Raw genomic sequence first — 21,851 nt, forward strand, 5'->3', positions numbered from 1 at the left:
GTGAACATAGCAAAGGATTGTATTTGTGTTGTAAACCTTTTTCTCCCTCTCCAATCCTATTTTTAAAGCAATTAGGTAGGGCTTACGTAGGCATCACTGCTTTTATTATGTAGGAAGCTAATACTGATTTTTTAAAAAAATGTTCTGTAATGACCAACTGGTTTTGACAATAAACTATTATATGGGGTATATGTATTTTTAAGTCTCCAGTGTGTTTGTGTATGGAGGCTTTCCAACAACCCTTTGAGGTAGGCTGCTGCCTATGAAGGTAGACCAATTGTGTATTTTCTCTTTGTCAATTATTATTCACTGGAATTGTCAAAGTGAGTTTATAGCAGTCCACAGGGAGACAGAAAAGAGTATTTATTTATTTTTATTTATTATTTGATTTATATCCCAACCTTTTTCCCAGCAGGAGCCCCGGGCAGCGAACAAAAGCACTAAAAACACTTTAAAACATCATAAAAACAGACTTTAAAATACATTAAAACAAAACATATTTAAAAACATTTTTTAAAAAGCCTCCAAGACATCTAAAAAAAAAAGGTTAAAAACATAGTTAAAAAAAAGGTTTAAAAACATATTAAAGAGCAATTCCAACACAGACTCAGCCTGGGATAAGGTCTCAACTTAAAAGCTTTGTAGAGAATCTTCTTACTCTTACTCATTTTTCAGACCTCTTTCTGAAGTGAAAGGTCAAATCAGTAAAGAAATTTGGAGCAGCCATGTTAAAAGATAGGGCAGGGCATTCTAGGCAGGGAGTTACCAACCCTTCTTGGATATCTTTGCAGATGATTCCTGGTCAAGCTTTACCAACATCACAATCCAAACCATATCTACTGAGAAGTCCTATCGAGTTCTATGCGGCTTAGTCCCTTAGTAAGTGTGTTTAGAATTGCAGCCTTTGGGGGCATCCATCGCTGCTTCTGAGTGCTCCCATCTAACATCTCCACAACACTAGGCTCCTTTCTTCCTACAGTGGCCTTATGGTGACTGGTCCGGCCTGAGGGCACTTAAACCCTTCTTGCCAGAAGCAAGTAGCCTAGATTAAATGTTCTCTACCTACCCAGGCTCCATCTTTTAACTAAGATTTCTTTGTTTCCAATCAAAGAAATGTTTTTGTTTGAACTGTATGCTCCAAGCAACTGTGCTTGATGCTTTATGACATCACTCAGGCCCACCCCATGACATCACTCAGGCCCACCCCATGACATCATTCAGACCTGCTCTATGACATCACTCAGGCACGCCCCATTACATCACTAGGGCCCACCCCCAAAATCTCAGGGTTTGGGATGCTTCTGACCTGGCAACCCTAGCAGAGCCTGTGGCCCCCCTCCAGATGTTGTTGGGACTCCAGTTCCCATCATCCCAGGCCGTTGGCCATGGTCGCTTGGGTCGATGGGAGTTGGGGTGAACAGGATCTGGAGGACGAGAGGTTCACCATCCCGGATTTACACTATGTGTAGCATCTCCCCTTGATTCACAATGCTTGTAAAGCCTAGGTTTTTTTAAAAAAATAGCAGCAAAAAGACCAAACACACGCATGTTTAATGTTATTTTTGAGAAAGCCTTAAAATATCCTTCTCTGGTGCTTGAACAGCGAGATGGAATTTTGGCCTAGAAGTCAGGTACGTTGCCATGGCAACGTTTATTGCCGCAAACCCACGCCGATCGATGCACTCGCAATTCAACAGCGGGCCCTCCGACCGCATCCGTGGCTTGGTAGGTGATTAAGCTTCCCTTTTTTTCCACGGCTCGTCTCAGGTGAGCGCGATCAGCCTTACTCTGTCCAGCATTTTACACAAGGTGCGGCTGTTCGCGTATGCTTTGTGGCCCTTGAGCCCCCGTTTGGGAAGCCGCAGACGGCTGAGGAGGGGAAATGGGTAGAACAACAACAATTCATTATTATTCTTATTATAACCCAAATACTGTAGACAAATGGTGAACTGAAAACGAGACCGGAAGAGAGAGAGAGAGAGAGAGAGAGAGAGAGAGTCAGACTCAGACTCAGACTCGAGCGGTGACGTCACTGCGCGGCGTAGCCAACCCCGAACGACACCGCGCCAAATTCGAACGCCGGCTGACGTCAAAAGGGATTGGTTGCCGCGCGCGCGTGGGGAACTTGACTTTTGAGGAGCTTCGTGCCAAGGCAGAAGCGCTCCCTCTGTCCTAGGTTTGACCTTTCTCTCCCACCGTTTCACCCCCCCCCGGTGTTTCGGACCAGTAGCTGGCAGGCCGTTTCCATGGCAACCCCACCTAAGCGGAGCCGGGCCGAAAATAACATCAAAACGATCGCCATAGAAGGCAATATAGGTAATTCTATTTATTTAGAGTTTTATACCCTGAGCTTAGTGGGAAAGTGGGGGTGGTGGAGGAGGAGAAGCTCCCAAAGTGACTTACGAAGATAAGACTGTCCCTCCCTATGTTCAAGATTACAATAATAAATAAATAAATAATCTAAAATACATGACACGAAAGGGGGACTGGGAGGGAGGAAGAAAAAAGCAAACTCAGAAGCAAACTCAGACAGTAGTTCTTGTAAACAAGTGGCTGGAATGGGGGGGAATTCAAGGAGAGGAGAAACCAAAAACTGCTGGTCCCATCTCTGTCTCTGCTGTATAGGCTGATGGAATGGCTGCTGCTGGATGACAGTTGAGATAGGAGTCTGTTGGAGCTAGTAAGAATGTGTAAGATGGAGCAGATCCTCCATATTGGGACTGGCTGGGTTACAATGGGCTCAATTTGGGGTGTGGGTGATGGAGAAGTGGCTTGAAAGGCATTGTAAAGGGCAGGATGGTTCTTGCCTTGTGGGTATGGAGGATACCCAGATTCACCGTCTGTCTTCACACAACCCCAGTGCAGTTTCTGTATCTTTTTATTGCTGCATGGCAGGCAGAAATATTCACACTCCCTCTGTCACTGTACTAAACAGATGTATGCAGCTTCCTTTCTATTATGCAATAGTAAAACAGAAAAAGCAAATACTTATTTTATTTTAAAGACTTCTATGATGCTTTCAGGCTTCCTTAAAAAAAAAAACAACCCATATAGTATCATTAAAGATTAATATGATGTAATAGAAGAATGTTTGAAATAGAAGAGCTCTTTAAAATTTAGGTGGACAGTTAAACTGAACAGCCTACAAAGTCAAACTAAATACCAATGTCTGTACATAACACATAATGCCAAAAAAGTCATCAGATATATCATCACAAGGTGGTTGCTATCACTTATGCAGCACAGGAACATTAGCAGTCTCTAGGGCAGAGGTGGCTAACCAGTAGCTCTAGATACTGTCAGGTTACATCTGTTGTCATTCATGACTATTGGCCATGTTGGCTAAGGCTGATGGAAGTTGACACTGACTGGAGAACTAAAGGATAGCCACCCTGCTCTAGGGGTTTAACAGATAGTAGGTTTAAGGCCAGGACATTTATATTTGATGTAGATCAATATGGTTGTGGAATATAGGAAGTGGAGGTCCAGGTCCGAGCCTCTCAGACCTATAATATTGGGTGAACTTTTTGAATTGGCAGTTAAATTACAGGTTTAAATTACCCACTATCGGAACTAGAAGCTAAACTTGTATAATTGAATATGTTGCTTTATTGACGATTCTGTTAACATTTTCCAAAGGTTAATATTTTATTGATATAATATTTGCTGATATAGCCACCCTTCCATTGGACCTTGCTTTCTCTCACTCCACTCCACTCACTCCACAACAAAAGAGTACTTGCTGCAGAGACAAGGAGAAGGGAAAACAGACAAGGAGCCAAAGGGTGAAGAGATTTAAAAACCAAAAGTAATTGAAACTGGGTTCACTACAGAAACAGGAGCCAACGTAAAGTAGCAACATAGGCAAAATGAAATAACAGAAAAAGCCAAATGGACAGCAGAGCTGAGAATAGTGGAGAGACGATTTAGTTCAGAAAGAAAGAAACCGGAAAGAAGATAACTACTTTGTTTTTAGATGGGCCCATCCTGTATGTCAATTCCTTCCCTTTGAATTCAGACTCCAGTCAGACTAGCTATGAGTAAACATGGACAGGACTGGGCTTCATGCCTGCAGTAACGCACACCTACTTGAATAAGTTTCATTGAGCTCAATAAAACTTCCTTCTGAGTGACTATGCGTAGGCTCAGCCTTTTAGCTAGAAAATCATAGTTATATTGTCACTCAGATGAAGTGCCACATCAATGACCAAATGTTCTCATTTGTCAAGCAATGTTTCTGTAGTCATTCCCTTTTGGATATCTTCAGGATACATATTTCTGATACTATGTGATGAATACTGTATGTTTAATTTATGCAAACATGCATAGATTTAATTTGCGAGAGAAGCAGTGCAGAAAACATTTGTGAGGTCTGTCATTGTTACCTCCCACTTTCATTCTTTTTTTAAATGAAAAGCAGGCTACAATTTTTTAATTTACAATTTTTCTTATTTCTTTATTTTCAACAAATAAAATGTTTTAATTACATATATTGTCTTATTAAACATTTCCTTCTTTCAAATTGGTCCCTAGCAAATGAGTGCCAGAATTTTACTGTTGGATAAGCATAGCTCTTCCTTCCACAGCTGCTGGGAAGTCGACCTTTGTGAATATTCTCAAACAAGCCAGAGAAGACTGGGAAGTTGTCCCTGAGCCAGTAGCAAGATGGTGCAATGTTCAGAATTGCCAAGATGACAGTGAGGTATGAGAAAATATGATTATAGGTTCAAGGGTGGGGAACAGACTTTTGGGGATGCAGAGAGGAGGGTAGAGTAAAAAGGCACAACTGCTTAATTTCAGTCTAGATCAGTTGTTCTTTTAGACTGATAATGCATAGCAGTCCAAATCTTTATTCTGTTCTCGATTGAAAAGAAACAATTCTGCTTTCATTTGCTCATGACAATCAAAAATAAAAATGCAGAAGTGGAACTGCAAAAATAAATATGAAAATGAAGGTACTTTATGCAAGATGTCTTTATTTGCATAGCTGCTTCCATTAGAATTTTTATTTCTGGTTGTAGACTTGAATTCATCTCTCTAAAAATCCTACAAAAGCCGATGTGTTAGGGGGGAAATAGATATGCATTCAAGAGTGCTTAAAATTCATATGACTTTCCCATCATGCCCAGGTTCAGACCTGTATCCTTTTAGTTCCAAATGTTAATATAGAGCCACTTTAAATAAATTCCTCCGTTTTTAAAATCAGTGCAGCAGGTCTGCCCTCTAGTGGTCAAAGCCATGAATATTGATGCATAGGTGAGTTTCTACTAAGCTATAAAATGAACTATTAACCGTGTACTTTGAGATGCAAAGAAATTTTTGATTGGGGTTAAGATGTTACTATGTGGGTTGTGATGCCTTCTGATTTAGAATAAATAAAGATAGACTTCAGAGTGGGTTTTTCTTGCTCTAGAATGCACACTACCACTACACTGTAAAAAAATATAGTTAACTTTGTGTTATTTTGGAGAAGTGGTTTACAAATATTCAAAATATTAAATATATTACATACATTTTATGTTAACGACATTATGCATATTATCTTTATCCTTATGCACGTTACAAAGCATGCAAGGCATCTGTTCAAGTTCAAGGATTCTTACCAAAATGTTTGATTTCTAACAAATGTACCTCTTTTATACCTGTTCCTGCTTTTTGTGAGTTTAATGTGGGCAAATAATTATTTATGTGTTGTACATAAATAGGATGTAGGAAACAACCTTATGTAGGAGTTGTGTGACTATGTTTGCTTCGGCTTACAGCAGGGGTGGGGAACCTGTAGCCCTCCAGATATTGTTGGACTCCAATTCCCACCAGCTTGGTCAATGGTCAGGAATAGTGGAAGGTGTAGTCCAGTGACATCTGAAGAGCCATAAATTCCCTGCCACCACACTACAGAATGCTCTGGAATACTAACACATGACTTCAGTGAATCTGAGTTTCTTGTACTAGAGAAAGCTACCAATGAACATAAAAGCATTTAGTCGGCCAGTTGCATTCCGGTCTGCTGGGATCGGTTTCAGCCTCTTCCCTCTGAGGAAGTGGACAAAGTGCTCTCTACTGTAAAGCCAACCACTTGTTTGCTTGATCCTTGCCCTTCATGGCTCATGAGCTGCACAGAGAGACTGGGCGAAGGGATCAAGGCAGTGGTAAATGTGTCCTTGGAAGAGGGTGCAATGCCATCAGCCCTCAAGGAGGCAGTGATAAAGCCCATCTTGAAAAAGTCCTCCTTGGATCCCCAAGAGTTGAATAACTTCTGCCCAGTCTCTAATTTACCATTCCTGGGCAAGGTGATTGAGTGAGTGGTGGCTAAACAGTTACAGACACACTTGGATGAAGCAGATTACTTGGATCCTTTCCAATCGGGCTTCAGGACTGGACATGGAACTGAAACAGCCTTGGTCGCTCTGGTGGATGATATGAGGAGGGCGTTGGATAGGGGAGAATACATACTCCTCGTCCTCCTGGATCTCTCAGCGGCTTTCGATACCGTTGACCACGGTATCCTTTTAAACCGCCTGGAGGGATTGGGAATAGGGGGCACTGTTTTACGGTGGTTCTGTTCCTATCTCTCCGGTAGGCATCAACGGGTAGCATTGGGGGATGAGGTTTCAGACCCTTGGCCTCTCAATTGCAGAGTGCCACAGGGTTCTATCCTCTCCCCCATGCTATTCAACATCTATGTGAAACCGCTGGGAGCCATCATCAGGAGTTTTGGGCTGCAGTGTCACCAATATGCGGATGACACTCAGCTCTATCTCTCATTTAAGTCCTCACCAGAGTTGGCTGTGAATACCTTGTCCAAATGCCTGGAGTCCGTAAGTAGATGGATGGGAGAGAACAGGCTGAAGCTAAACCCCGACAAGACCGACGTGTTGCTTGTGGGTGATAAGAGAAGGTTGGGAGATTTAGACTTGGTGCTTAATGGGGTGAGATTACCCCTGAAGGACCAGGTCCGCAGCCTAGGGGTCATTCTTGACTCCCAGCTGTCCATGGAGGCTCAGGTTTTGGCAGTGAGCCGGGCAGCTTGGTACCAATTACACCTGATACAGAGGCTGCGACCCTACCTTCCTGTACATCTGCTCCCACGAGTGATACATGCCCTGGTCTCCTCTCGCTTAGACTACTGTAATGTGCTCTATGTGGGGTTACCCTTGAAAACGGTCCGGAAACTGCAGCTGGTACAGAATGCGGCGACACGCTTGATAAAGCAGAGCCGTCGCCGGGATCATATCACCCCAGTGTTGGTAGATCTACACTGGTTACCAGTTGTTTACCGGGCCCAATTCAAGGTGTTGGTATTGACCTTTAAAACCCTATACGGTTTCGGCCCAGTTTATCTGAAGGAACGTCTCCAGTATCACCAATTATGCCGCCAAACAAGATCAGCCTCACAAGACCTCTCTCGGTCCCACCGGTGAAAACAGCTAGGCTGGTGCGGACCAGAGAGAGGGCATTTTCGATTGTGGCCCCCGCCCTCTGGAACTCGCTCCCTTTGGACCTTCGACATGCCTCCTCCCTGATGGGTTTTCACCGAGCCTTAAAGACCTGGCTATTCAGGCAGGCCTATGGGATTTCTGGGGTGGACTAGTTTTTATGGTGTACTAATTGAAGGATGGTTTTAGATGAATTGATGTTATGGTTTGTGATTGTATATTGATTTATATATTGTATTTTGCATTGCTGTAAGTCGCCTAGAGTGTCCGTTAGCTCGGACAGATAGGCGACTAACAAATAAAATTTTATTATTATTATTATTATTATTATTATTATTATTATTATTATTATTATTATTTGCATGTAATGCCAAACCATGGTTTGAACATGATATCCAATCCTGGTTTGAAGGGCAAGCATAAACTATAGTTTGCCATTGCTTAGATAGAGTAGGAGCCCAAGGCTTGCTCATGTAACATGTTGTGATTTGATGTCTAATGTGAACGAACCCAAAATCATGACGTATCTAGAAGTTTTAACCTTCACTATTTCATGCTCTTCTGCCTCTCATTGCATTTGGCAGGCTATAGAATGCAGCTGAGGAGGTAAAGCTGATTTGAGGTTATGCTATTTTGTCAGAACTTAGCAATCTTGAAATGTTTTACAAGCAGCTTTTAACAAAATAAATTACACTTTTAAAAAAGGATTGAAAAGGTTGCTTTATTTGCATTTTAAACAGGAGCTGACAACCTCCCAAAAGAGTGGTGGCAACTTACTTGAGATGATGTATGAGAAGCCAGAGAGATGGTCCTTCACTTTCCAGGCTTACGCCTGTCTGAGCAGAATCCGAGCTCAGCTCAAATCCTTTAATGGGAAACTCAAAGAAGCTAAGAATCCCGTTGTCTTCTTTGAGAGATCTGTTTACAGTGACAGGTTTGGAGCTTTTCTTGCTAATTCTTCTCGCTGCCCCTTTTTACTTTTGATGTTGCTGCTTATGGCCCTTTTAGTATGCAAGATAAAAACTTGCCTCTTTCAGTTCATTAGAACTGAGTTCTCAGCACTAGAATGGAATAGAGGAAAATGGTTTATCCTTTTTTTGAAGAAAAGCTGGCAGGGAGTGAGAGAAACAAATGTCGTCAGCTACTATGCTGATGGTTGCAATCTCAGTGTTGTTTTCTGCCTTGCTATTCTTTTACTCTGCAGAAGGCAGTACATGTGGATACCTTTGGAGCTGCACTTATACCTCAGGTACCTTCTCTCAGTCCCAACACCTTCGCAAGCGCGATTGGTGGGGACACGAGATAGGGCCTTCTCGGTGGCTGCCCCCAGGTTCTGGAACTCTCTTCCTAAGGAAGCACGAATGGCCCCTTCCTTGCTATCCTTCCGTCGGCAGGCAAAGACTTTTTTATTCTGACAGACTTTTGGACTAGAAGATGTTTAAGATAGGACCTCATAAGGTCTGTTGTATTGTTCTATGGTCTTATTCTTAATGTTTTAAATTGTCTTCGTATTTTAAGTGTATGTTTCATGGTTTTAATGCTACGAATAGTTTAATTCTATTTTAATTGTATATTTTTGTATGTTTTTTACCTATGTAAGTTTTTATTTGTAAGCCGCCCTGAGTTCCAGTTTTGGAAAAAGGGCGGGGTAAAAATAAAGAGTAATAATAATAATAATAATACCTTTCAGCTGCTACCGTGGGAGTTCTAAACAGCTGCTAGGAAGCTGGCTTTGTGTAGCCAGAAAGCAACAAAATGGTTGAGCAGTTGGCTAGATTTGGAGGTGTGATCGATTTTCCAGGAATTAGTTTCAGCATAGACCAAACTCTTTAATTTCAATTTCTGCCACCACAGACCCCCTAGAAAAAAAACAAGCTGAGTGTTCAAGTTTAATCTAGGTGGGGGGGGGGCTTGTGCTTATAAACTCTGTTATAATATTCCTGTGTAAAATGTAATACCAGATTACTCTGTCAATTGCCATAAAAAAAGAAGGTCTTCCCTAAGAGATGGCCACCACATTAATCTTTGGGTATATCCTGATCTCTCCTCCCAACAATTTGGTTAACAAGAAGCCATACGCACATGGTGGCAAGCGTCCAGAACGAAGGTATTTAGAGGAATAGGCACACCTCAGTGGTGGAGCATCTGCTTTATATGCAGAAAGTCCAAGGTTCAATCCCAGCATTTCCAGGTAGTCTGGGACATAGACCCTGTCTGAAACCTGCCCGTCAGTGTCAACAATACTGAGCCAGATGGACCAATGGGTCTGACTCAGCATGAGGCAGCTTCCTTTGTTCCTTCAAAACGCTGACAAGGAAATGGAAACAAGGGTCAGGGAGACCCACATGGCTGCTTTTCACTTTGTAGGCACCCCCTTCCATTGGGAAATATGCCGTACAGGTTTCCTAGAAAATAATCAGACTGTGGCAAGTGTCCAGAGGGAAGTTGCTCTGTATTGGTGGGGCATCCACACGCTCACTCGCTCACCTTTGGTAGTTCACCTATTCTCGTGTTGTAAACACACTGCTTATTAATTCTGAGGATCCACTCTTGTCGTGAAACAACATTCAAGGTGGTTTACAATGCCAGTCCTGTTAGTATTTATCTCCATTCCCCTGCCCTACTTGCATGCATTTTAGAAAGATTTCAGAATGATACTGAGTTCGACTTCGTCTTTTTGTGTAGGTACATTTTTGCATCTAATTTATATGAGTCTGACTGTATGAATGAAACAGAGTGGACGATTTACCAAGACTGGCATAACTGGATGCACCAGCAGTTTGGCTCTAGTCTTGAACTGGATGGCATTATTTATCTCCGAGCTACCCCTGAGGTAAGAAATGAAACTTCATGGGCACGTCAGACGACAAAACATGTCAGCATGGAGAGTTTGGCCCTCAAAAAGCCTGGAAAGGCGCTTTGTGTCTTAAAGCTTAAGGATGTGTCTTCCATCTGCATGTGCCTTCCTGCATCTGTGTGACTGAGGACTGCGTTGTGCTTTTGTACTCGTGAGTGATGGAAAGAAATTTCACTATTTTATTATTTGACACAAGCAAACACGTTAATTAAACTGATCGGTCTTGGAAGGTATCGGTCTTGGAAGGGGGTCTTATTAGATCCGCTCCTGTCACTGGAGGCTCAAGTAGCCTCGGTGGCACGGAATGCGTTCTACCAGCTTCGGCTGGTAGCCCAACTGCGACCCTATCTGGATAGGGAGAACCTCGCCACAGTTATCCATGCTCTGGTAACCTCTAGATTGGACTACTGTAATGCACTCTACGTAGGGTTACCTCTGAAGACGGTTTGGAAACTTCAGCTGGTGCAGAATGCTGCGGCCAGAGTTCTTACTGGGACTAAAAAATCTGATCATATAACACCTGTCCTGGCCCAGCTGCACTGGCTACCAATATGTTTCTGGGCCAGATTCAAAGTGTTGGTTCTTACCTATAAAGCCCTTAACGGCATCGGACCACAATACCTGGCGGAACGCCTCTCCCGCTATGTACCTACCCGGTCGCTGCGCTCGACGTCGAAGGCCCTTCTCCGTGTCCCAACACATAGGGAGGCACGGAGAACGATAACTAGAGCTAGGGCCTTCTCAGTGGTGGCCCCCGAACTATGGAACGCCCTCCCTGACGAGATACGCCTGGCGCCTTCTCTGTTATCCTTTCGGCGCCAGGTAAAGACCTACCTCTTTGCCTAGGCATTTTAAAAAAATTTAAAATCTGAATTTAAATTTGAAAATTTTTAATTATGTTTTATTGTGTATTGTATTTACATCCACTTGTATTTTAACCTGTTTTATTATGCTGTACACCGCCCTGGGAGCTTATTGCTATAGGGCGGTCTAAAAATGTAATAAAATAAATAAATAAATAAATAAGGTCCTATAGCCTCTGAGTAAACAGAGGACACTGCCTTACACTGAGTCAGACCATTGGTCCATCTAGCTCAGTATTGCCTACACTGACTGGCAGTGGGTCTGCAGAAGTCTGTTCCAGCCCTAACTGGAGATTGAACCATGGACTTCCTGCGTGCAAAGCAGATGCTCTGCCACTGAGCTACAGCCCTTTCCAGTCCCTGAAAAAGGGAGATGCCATGTAATGCAGACTGATTGTTCGCATTCAGCTCAAGATGTTTTAGATTAGTCTTTTGTTTCAGACTTCTATGTTAATCAGTGGAGTGTACAAATCCCACAAGCCTTACATTTCTGTACTGGTGCCTTCCATTATGACTACTCCTGGCTGGGTGACATTGTGTTGTAGCACAATCCTGAGCATGCCAAAAAATTGTGTATATATAGCTCATTGAGTTCCCTGGAACTTACGTCCAGGTAAGTGGGTATAGGATTGTGGGTTTAGGGTGAGTGACAATACACAGAGTTCTGTGGCATCTTAAAGACTAATATATTGCAGCATCAGTTTTTATGGGGCTGTGTTAGCAAATGTGATAATTTTGTTTTGTTTTGCCTTGCATGCTCAAGCAAATATCAATGAGGAGAGGAGTCTTTAAGGTGCCACAAGACTCCTTGCTAACATTTTCTGCAACATTTCTTTATTAATATTTAGGTAACTTTTCCACTGCTTCATATTTCAAAGAAGTCTCTAAGCAGTTTGCAACATCATAAGAATGAACTTTGACTGTGTAGATCATGAAAAGCTATGGAGTGCTTTAAAAGAAATAGGGGTGCCACAGCATCTGATTGTCCTGATGCACAACCTATACTCTGGACAAGGACAAGATATGGAGAAACTGTCTGGTTCCCCATCGGAAAGGGTGTGAGACAGGAGTGTATTTTATCACCCTATTTGTTTAATCTATATGCAGAACATATCATACAGAAAGCGGGATTGGACTACGATGAAGGAGGTGTGAAAATGGGAGGGAGAAATATCAAGATATGCAGACGATACCATACTACTAGCAGAAACCAGTAATGATTTAAAATGAATGCTGATTATAGTTAAAGAGGAAAGCACAAAAGCAGGACTACAGCTGAACATCAAGAAGACTAAAGTAATGACAACAGAAGATTTATGTTACTTTAAAGTTGACAATGAGGATATGGAACTTGTGGTTATCAATACCTTAGCACAGTCGTTAACCAAAATGGAGACCATAGTCAAGAAATCAGAAGAAGGCTAGGACTGGGGAGGGCAGCTATGAGAGAACTAGAAAAGGTCCTCAAATGCAAAGATGTATCACTGAACACTAAAGTTAGGATCATTCAGACCATGGTATTCCCGATCTGTATGGATGGATGTGAAAGTTGGACAGTGAAAAAAGCGGATAAGAGAAAAATCCACTCATTTGAAATGTGGTGTTGTAGGAGAGCTTTGCACATACCATGGACTGCTAAAAAGACAAATAATTGGGTGTTAGAACAAATTAAACCAGAACTGTCACCAGAAGCTAAAATGATGAAACTGAGGTTATCATACTTTGGACACATCATGAGAAGACATGATTCAGTAGAAAAGACAATAATGCTGGGAAAAACAGAAGGGAGTAGAAAAAGAGGAAGACCAAACAAGAGATGGATTGATTCCATAAAGGAAGCCACAGACCTGAACTTACAAGATCTGAACGGGGTGGTTTATAACAGATGCTGTTGGAGGTCACTGATTCATAGGGTCGCCATAAGTTGTAATCAACTTGAAGGCACATAACAACAACAAAAATCAACAGACTAACATATTTTTTCCGTTAAGATTATTACTACTGCTTCATTCCAGTTATGTCTGAAAAGTCTTTTTTTACTTTTAGAAATGCTTGAACAGGATTTATGTGCGTGGAAGAGATGAAGAACAAGGCATTCCTATAGAATATCTGGAAAAACTTCATTACAAACATGAGAGCTGGCTCCAGCACAGAACATTGCGGTAAATATTAAATAGACACATTTAATACACTCTTTAAGATAGTGGATAAGTTACTTGCCATTCCTAAAACTAAAGATACCTTATCGAATTTTAGAAGCCTTGTTATGTATATCAGAAACCCTAATCTATATGACTAAAGAATTCTAAGCTTGGACAGCTCTCATCATTAGAAATGCAACATCTAAGGCTGTAATCCTTTGCACTTTCCTGGGAGTATCCCCTATTGGTGGGACTTATGCCTGAGAAACATTCATAAGATTGTGCTTCAAATTTCAAGAGTACTGTATTGTGTAATAAATGGTCTTTACCCACTTCATATCTCCGGCTTCCCAATTCAGATGTCCCATTTTCTTTACAGAACAGATTTTGAATATCTACAAGAGGTTCCTATTCTAACACTGGATGTAAATGAAGATTTCAAAGGCAACAAAGACAGGCATGAAAATATGATTGAAAAGGTAAAATCTGCCAGAAATTATTTAACATTTGCATTCTTGGGTGCCCACAGTTAACAATTATGAACCCTCTGGTGGTTGAATGGAACTTTTATGCAAGGATTCTTCACTTCAGTGTAGAAGGTAACTCTATACTTACAAAGAAGGGCACGTGTACATATGTGGAGTGGTCCCCATCTATCAGAGTAAATGCAGAAGCCCTTGCAAGTACAGGAATTTTCTGACGTCACTGGAATTCCCATGACTTGGCAAATTGCTGGATCAAGCAGCTTTCAGTATATTCCACATCTTTCCTTGTGCTACCGGAAGTGTTTGACCTTTTTTGGGGGCTAGTTCTCTGGGATGTCACTACATTTTCACAGAGTCCTAGAAATGCACAGTCTGAGGCAAGCAAGCAATCTCTACTTCCATGTTTCTGAAAATTCAAAGGAGGTTCACGTGACTCACTGGTCACTGTTGTGCAAAGTCTTTGGCTGCATTCACATAGAGCAGGATATAAGTGTCTGAATGATATATTAAATATCCACTGAATCTCTCTCTACAGGAACTTTTTATTTATTTTAAAATGTGTTACTCCTATGGCAAGTTATTCTGCAGGCTTTCTTCACTAGTGGCCAGAATTAATTTCCTGGTCATCGAATTTTATTTATTTATTTATTATTTAATTTATATCCCGCCCTTCCTCCTAGCAGGAGCCCAGGGCGGCAAACAGAAATGCTAAAAACACTCTAAAACAGCCTTTCCCAACCAGTGTGCCTCCAGATGTTGTTGGACCACAACTCCCATCAGCCTCAGCCAGCATTGCCAACGGTCAGGAAAGATGGGAATTGTAGTCCAGCAACATCTGGAGGCACACTGGTTGGGAAAGGCTGCTCTAAAACATCATAAAAAGTCCTTAAAATAATTAAAAGAAAACAATGTTAACATTTTTAAAAAATCTTTTAAAAAAGGGTTAAAACATATTATTAAAGAAAACATATTAAAAGCAATTCTAACACAGACGCAGACTGGGATAGGTCTCACCTTAAAAGACTTGTTGAAAGACGAAAATCTGCAAAAGGCACCGAAAAGATAGCCTGCCTAATATTTAAGGGCTAATGGCTCCATGCATGTATTGCTGCACTCTAGTTCACCTCAATATGTGTGCATTCTACTTTCTGTACGTAAGAGAAGTTTCCTAGAATCTGGCAACGTTTTTTTTATCTTGTCCACTAAGTGTTCAACTGATATTCTTGTGTTTTTGTCTTTGCAGGTCAAAGAATTTTTGAGCACTTTATAGCCCTTCCAGAGGCAACGCCAGACCTGAGCATTCCTGACATTCATATTGCTTAGTTTGTATCACCAATTCTGCTTTTGCTTAAGGTCTCCAAGGACAGGGTCCAACTTTTGTTACATTGTTGAATCTTATGGTGAACTGGTTTTATAATATTTATCTTGTGTTTGGCTTTCTTAGGTGAGGTGCTTGCTACAAATGGTAAGATCATCTAATATTCCAAAGCAGAGTTCAAGGAGCCCTGTGAAATACATGGCAATCTCTCTTTGCAACATAAATGAAATAATTAGATAGTTCTAGAAAAGTCATTGGTTTTGATTTTGTGAAAATTGGGGGGGGGGAGGGACTTGGGGACCCTTTGCACACACCCAGAAATTGAATGAAATACTCATATACTCCCTGGTACAGTGTGAGTATACCACAGGGAAACCGTTCCTGTCCCACTGGGTGTGTGTGTGGGAAGAGGAATGTAGGGCCTGCATTTTGTCCAAAGCAGCCTGCTTGTGTAAGGGATGATGCATTTTTTAAAGGCCATATGCAGACTAGCAAAAAAAAAAAATCCATTGTGGGTGGGTGGGCATTTGTCTAGAAATTAAATTGTTTTTTAAGGCACCTCCACCCAGATTTCTAAATTGTTGCTTTTGGCTGCTTCTGGAGAAAGAGAGAGAGCAGCTTGAAGGAGGTAGAATCAAAGGTCAGACCAACTGCCAGATCTGAAGCCCTGGCAGGACAGAAGGTTGGTTTGGGGGGGGGGAATATGCAGTTTTCTCTTCTTCCCATACCTTCAGCCTGTCCTCCCCCCCCAACAAGATTTTCCCCTTCCACTGGAGAAACAAATATGCCAGTCCCAGAGCAGCAGTACTTTTCCTTGGTTCTGGAGGGGTGTCAGGGGAACAGGAGAGCCTCTCCCAATCTGCCCTTGGTAGGTCCCCTCTCCACTACTGGAGCACTGACAGCACAGGAACAATGGCAGTGGTCCTCTCCACGCTGCCCTGAAGGGAACTTCCAAGGATGGAGAGGGAAACCCACAAAGTCTTATGGTCCCTGGGACATCCTCTCAGGTACCATAGAACTGCAACTTTAAAAACGGAACGTTCTTTAAGCGTTTGCCTTTGCTGGTCCTCATTATGAAGAAAGGTTTTGAATTAGCCATACATAATGACTTCTCTTTGAACAGAAAACTTAGCTGAACCCTGCAGCCTCTTCTTTACTAAAGCCAAGGGTGCATACAAAAATCCCTAGAGGCAAGAATGGGCCAAGTAGGATTCCTCCCTCTCCCCTCCCCCAAATGTTTTAAACGAAATATTTCTTGTGACTAGGGGGACCATTTAATGATTCCTTGCATTGTTGGATGCTCCTGAATTGTCCCTAAATGTGGTTTGCTGTTGCAGTCTTCTGCTTGCATTTGAATCCAGCAAGCTCGAAACCCCAAAAGAGGCAGACTCCTCCACAGAATTGTTGTGGGTGGTGATACCGTGCCCCAGGAGGGACTTAATGCTGGGAACGATCTATCGTCCCCCTGATCAAAATGCTCAGGGAGACCTGGAGATGAGATATGAAATTGAGGTAGCATCCAAACTAGGAAATGTGGTAGTAATGGGTGACTTCAACTACCCGGACATAGACTGGCTGCATATGTGTTCCAGTCATGACAAAGAAGCAAAGTTTCTAGATATTCTAAATGACTATTCCCTAGATCAGTTGGTCATGGAACCGACCAGAGGGACGGCAACCCTGGACTTAATCCTCAGTGGGGACCGAGACCTGGTGTGAGATGTAAGTGTTGTTGAACCGATTGGGAGCAGTGACCACAGTGCTATTAAATTAAACATACATGTAACTGGCCAATTGCCAAGAAAATCCAACACGGTCACATTTGACTTCAAAAGAGGAAACTTCACAAAAATGAGGGGATTGGTAAAAAGAAAGCTGAAAAACAAAGTCCAGAGGGTCACATCACTCGAAAATGCTTGGAAGTTGTTTAAAAACACTATATTAGAAGCTCAACTGGAGTGCATACCGCAGATCAGAAAAGGTACTGCCAGGGCCAAGAAGATGCCAGCATGGTTAACGAGCAAAGTCAAGGAAGCTCTTAGAGGCAAAAAGTCTTCCTTCAGAAAATGGAAGTCTTGTCCGAATGAAGAAAATAAAAAAGAACATAAACTCTGGCAAAAGAAATGCAAGAAGACAATAAGGGATGCTAAAAAAGATTTTGAGGAGCACATTGCTAAGAACATAAAAACCAACAACAAAAAATTCTATAAATACATTCAAAGCAGGAGACCATCTAGGGAGACAATTGGACCCTTGGATGATAAGGGAGTCAAAGGTGTACTAAAGAATGATAAGGAGATTGCAGAGAAGCTAAATGAATTCTTTGCATCTGTCTTCACAGTGGAAGATATAGGGCAGATTCCTGAACCTGAACTAACATTTGCAGGAAGGGATTCTGAGGAACTGAAACAAATAGTGGTAACGAGAGAGGAAGTTCTAAGCTTAATGGACAATATAAAAACTGACAAATCACCGGGGCCGGATGGCATCCACCCGAGAGTTCTCAAAGAACTCAAATGTGAAATTGCTGATCTGCTAACTAAAATATGTAACTTGTCCCTTGGGTCCTCCTCCATGCCTGAGGACTGGAAAGTGGCAAATGTAATGCCAATCTTCAAAAAGGGATCCAGAGGGGATCCCGGAAATTACAGGCCAGTTAGCTTAACTTCTGTCCCTGGAAAACTGGTAGAAAGTATAATTAAAGCTAGATTAACTAAGCACATAGAAGAACAAGCCTTGCTGAACCAGAGCCAGCATGGCTTCTGCAAGGGAAAGTCCTGTCTCAGTAACCTATTAGAATTCTTTGAGAGTGTCAACAAGCATATAGATAGAGGTGATCCAGTGGACATAGAGTACTTAGACTTTCAAAAAGCGTTTGACAAGGTACCTCACCAAAGGCTTCTGAGGAAGCTTAGCAGTCATGGAATAAGAGGAGAGGTCCTCTTGTGGATAAGGAATTGGTTAAGAAGCAGAAAGCAGAGAGTAGGAATAAACGGACAGTTCTCCCAATGGAGGGCTGTAGAAAGTGGAGTCCGTCAAGGATCGGTATTGGGACCTGTACTTTTCAACTTGTTCATTAATGACCTAGAATTAGGAGTGAGCAGTGAAGTGGCCAAGTTTGCTGACAACACTAAATTGTTCAGGGTTGTTAAAACAAAAAGGGATTGCGAAGAGCTCCAAAAAGACCTCTCCAAACTGAGTGAATGGGCGGAAAAATGGCAAATGCAATTCAATATAAACAAGTGTAAAATTATGCATATTGGAGCAAAAAATCTGAATTTCATATATACGCTCATGGGGTCTGAACTGGCGGTGACCGACCAGGAGAGAGACCTCGGGGTTGTAGTGGACAGCACGATGAAAATGTCGACCCAGTGTGCGGCAGCTGTGAAAAAGGCAAATTCCATGCTAGCGATAATTAGGAAAGGTATTGAAAATAAAACAGCCGATATCATAATGCCGTTGTATAAATCTATGGTGCGGCCGCATTTGGAATACTGTGTACAGTTCTGGTCGCCTCATCTCAAAAAGGATATTCTAGAGTTGGAAAAGGTTCAGAAGAGGGCAACCAGAATGATCAAGGGGATGGAGCGACTCCCTTACGAGGAAAGGTTGCAGCATTTGGGGCTTTTTAGTTTAGAGAAAAGGCGGGTCAGAGGAGACATGATAGAAGTGTATAAAATTATGCATGGCATTGAGAAAGTGGATAGAGAAAAGTTCTTCTCCCTCTCTCATAATACTAGAACTCGTGGACATTCAAAGAAGCTGAATGTTGGAAGATTCAGACAAAAGGAAGTACTTCTTTACTCAGCGCATAGTTAAACTATGGAATTTGCTCCCACAAGATGCAGTAATGGCCACCAGCTTGGATGGCTTTAAAAGAAGATTAGACAAATTCATGGAGGACAGGGCTATCAATGGTTACTAGCCATGATGGCTGTGTTCTGCCACCCTAGTCAGAGGCAGCATGCTTCTGAAAACCAGTTGCCGGAAGCCTCAGGAGGGGAGAGTATTCTTGCACTCGGGTCCTGCTTGCGGGCTTCCCCCAGGCACCTGGTTGGCCACTGTGAGAACAGGATGCTGGACTAGATGGGCCACTGGCCTGATCCAGCAGGCTCTTCTTATGTTCTTATGTCATGAAATCTGCCTTAGGTTGGACTAGTGTGGAGCCTGCTTCAGCTGAACTTGCAATGTGCAAAATGGGTAATGAAGAGACAAAGCAGTGGTTGGGCTGTGATCAGGAGGCTGAGCTTGCCATAGTGTGTGCAACATCCATTCTTCTGCCACCTGATTGCTACCTTCCTTCATCTTTACTGACTTTTATGCATCATTGATATTTCCCCATGAGCCCAGAACTGATCTGAGCTTTCTTTCTATTTTTAAATATATGCATGTTTCCCTTGGGGAGAATGGGTGGGCATGCTTTCATCCCAATCCTGCACCTAACTCATTATGGGATGTCATGTTTTCTTGCTTTTGCATCCCCTTAGAGTGGCAGGAAGGGGACCTCTGGAGTAACCATGGTTTGAATTATTCTTAAACCTGATTTTTTTATAGTTACAAAGGATCAAACAAATTGTGTAGCCCTCTTGAAATAGTTATTTATTTTAATGCACTTATTTGTCTAGATGTAGTTGGCTTCCTTGAGGCCATTTTATCATCCAAAGAGTCTATGGTGTTATGCTGACTGTTGTTATTTGTGTGATCATGTTGGAAACTTTGGGCTGAAATAAATATAGAAGCAACCCAGTTCTGCTTCACTTCAGTCATTTGTCACAATTCTTCACGTTTCCAGACTGGATTAGTGCTGTTTTCCCCTTTATCTCTAAACTACCAAGATCTCTAAACTACCAAGATTGATAAAAGGAAGATGGAAGCAATACACTGAAGAACTCTATAAAAGAGATGCAAGGATGACAGATTCATTCATGGAGGAACCATATGATGAAGAACCAGAAATTTTAGTATGTGAGGTGAAAGCTGCTCTTAAAATTCTTGGAAGAAACAAATCACCAGAAATAGACGGTATACCAATAGAGTTGCTACAAGCTACTGAGACTGAATCTGTCAAGAATTATGGAAAACTAAACAATGGCCCACAGACTGGAAGCGTTCAATATATATCCCACTTGCAAAGAAAGGGGATCCCAGAGAATGAAGTAGTTACTGAACTATTGCCTTAATATCCCATGCAAGTAACGTAATGCTCAAGATTCTACAACAAAGGCTCTTACCGTATATGGAGCGAGAAATGCCAGATGTCCAAGCTGGATTTAGAAAGGGAAGAGGCACCAGAGATCATATCGCAAACATACGTTGGATAATGGAACAGACCAAGGAATTTCAGAAGAAAATCACCCTGTGCTTTATAGATTACAGCAAAGCCTTTGACTGTAGATCATGAAAAACTATGGAATGCTTTAAAAGAAATGGGGATGCCACAGCATCTGATTGTCCTGATGCGCAACCTATACTCTGGAAAAGAGGCTACTGTAAGGACAGAATATGGAGGAACTGATTGGTTCCCCATCGGAAAGGGTGTGAGACAGGGTTGTATTTTATCACCCTATTTGTTTAATCTGTACGCAGAACATATACGGAAAGCGGGATTGGACCAAGATGAAAGAGGTGTGAAAATTGGAGGGAGAAACATCAATAATTTAAGATATGCAGACAATACCATACTATTAGCAGAAACCAGTAATGATTTGAAAGGAATGCTGATGAAAGTTAAAGAGGAAAGCACAAAAGCAGGACAACAGCTGAACATCAAAAAGACTAAAGTAATGACAACAGAAGATTTATGTAACTTTAAAGCTGACGAGGACATTGAACTTGTCAAGGGTTATCAATACCTTGGCACAGTCATTAACCAAAATGGAGACAATAGTCAGGAAATCAGAAGAAGGCTAGGACTGGGGAGGGCAGCTGTGAGAGAACTAGAAAAGGTCCTCAAATGCAAAGATGTATCACTGGATACTAAAGTTAGGATCATTCAGACCATGGTACTCCCAATCTCTATGTATGGATGTGAAAGTTGGACAGTGAAAAAGGCGGATAAGAGAAAAATCAGCTCATTTGAAATGTGGTGCTGGAGGAGAGCTTGAGCATACCATGGACTGCAAAAAAGACAAATGATTGGGTGTTAGAACAAATTAAACCAGAACTGTCACCAGAAGCTAAAATGAAACTGAGGTTATCATACTTTGGACACATCATGAGAAGACATGATTCAGTAGAAAAGACAATAATGCTGGGAAAAACAGCAGGGAGCAGAAAAAGAGGAAGACCAAACGAGATGGATTGATTCCATAAAGGAAGCCCCCCAAAGTACTGTGAATAGATCCCCTAGGATTCCCTGGGACACAGGAACTGACCTTTACTTGCCTTTCAGAACCCATCTGGTTCCTGAGAGTTCACTGGCCAGATGCTCTCCAGCATATATCTGAAGCCATAATGACTCTTCTTAAACTTTCTTTTTTTAAATAGAAGCTAAGGTTCTGGAGCCCCTAATTTTCTTGCATGCATGCCAGCTTTTTCCAAAATTACTTCCTGCTTTGAGAGCAGGGATGGAGAACCTATGGCCCTCCAAATGCTGCTGGTGAATTCCAGCTCCCATCAGCTGCAGCCACCCTAACCAATGATCATGGATGGTGGGAGTTGTAGTTGACAACATCTGCAATGCACCTTGTTGGGCCTGTCCTAGAGAATATTGCATGTACAAGATTGTTCTGTCTTAGGGTTTATAAAT

At 42.0% G+C, this 21,851-nt stretch overlaps 1 protein-coding gene across 2 annotated transcripts; it reads left to right on the plus strand.

Annotated features, from left to right (window-relative positions):
• Positions 1 to 1,785: 1,785 nt before the first annotated feature.
• Positions 1,786 to 15,360, plus strand: DCK (deoxycytidine kinase). 2 transcript variants are annotated; one of them, XM_061584840.1, is made up of 8 exons: positions 1,793 to 1,809; positions 1,938 to 2,316; positions 4,587 to 4,702; positions 8,177 to 8,370; positions 10,122 to 10,269; positions 13,203 to 13,318; positions 13,677 to 13,776; positions 15,026 to 15,360. In XM_061584840.1, exons 2-8 carry the CDS (start codon positions 2,247 to 2,249, stop codon positions 15,050 to 15,052), a joined length of 771 nt encoding a protein of 256 aa, XP_061440824.1. In that variant the 5' UTR covers positions 1,793 to 1,809; positions 1,938 to 2,246; the 3' UTR covers positions 15,053 to 15,360. The 2 variants fall into 2 exon arrangements, with proteins under 2 accessions (XP_061440822.1, XP_061440824.1); XM_061584838.1 differs by having other exon boundaries at positions 1,786 to 2,316.
• The last annotated feature ends 6,491 nt before the right edge of the window (positions 15,361 to 21,851 follow it).

The sequence above is a fragment of the Rhineura floridana genome, chromosome 9 (assembly GCF_030035675.1).
Source record: "Rhineura floridana isolate rRhiFlo1 chromosome 9, rRhiFlo1.hap2, whole genome shotgun sequence".
Classification (NCBI taxonomy): Eukaryota; Metazoa; Chordata; class Lepidosauria; order Squamata; family Rhineuridae; genus Rhineura; species Rhineura floridana.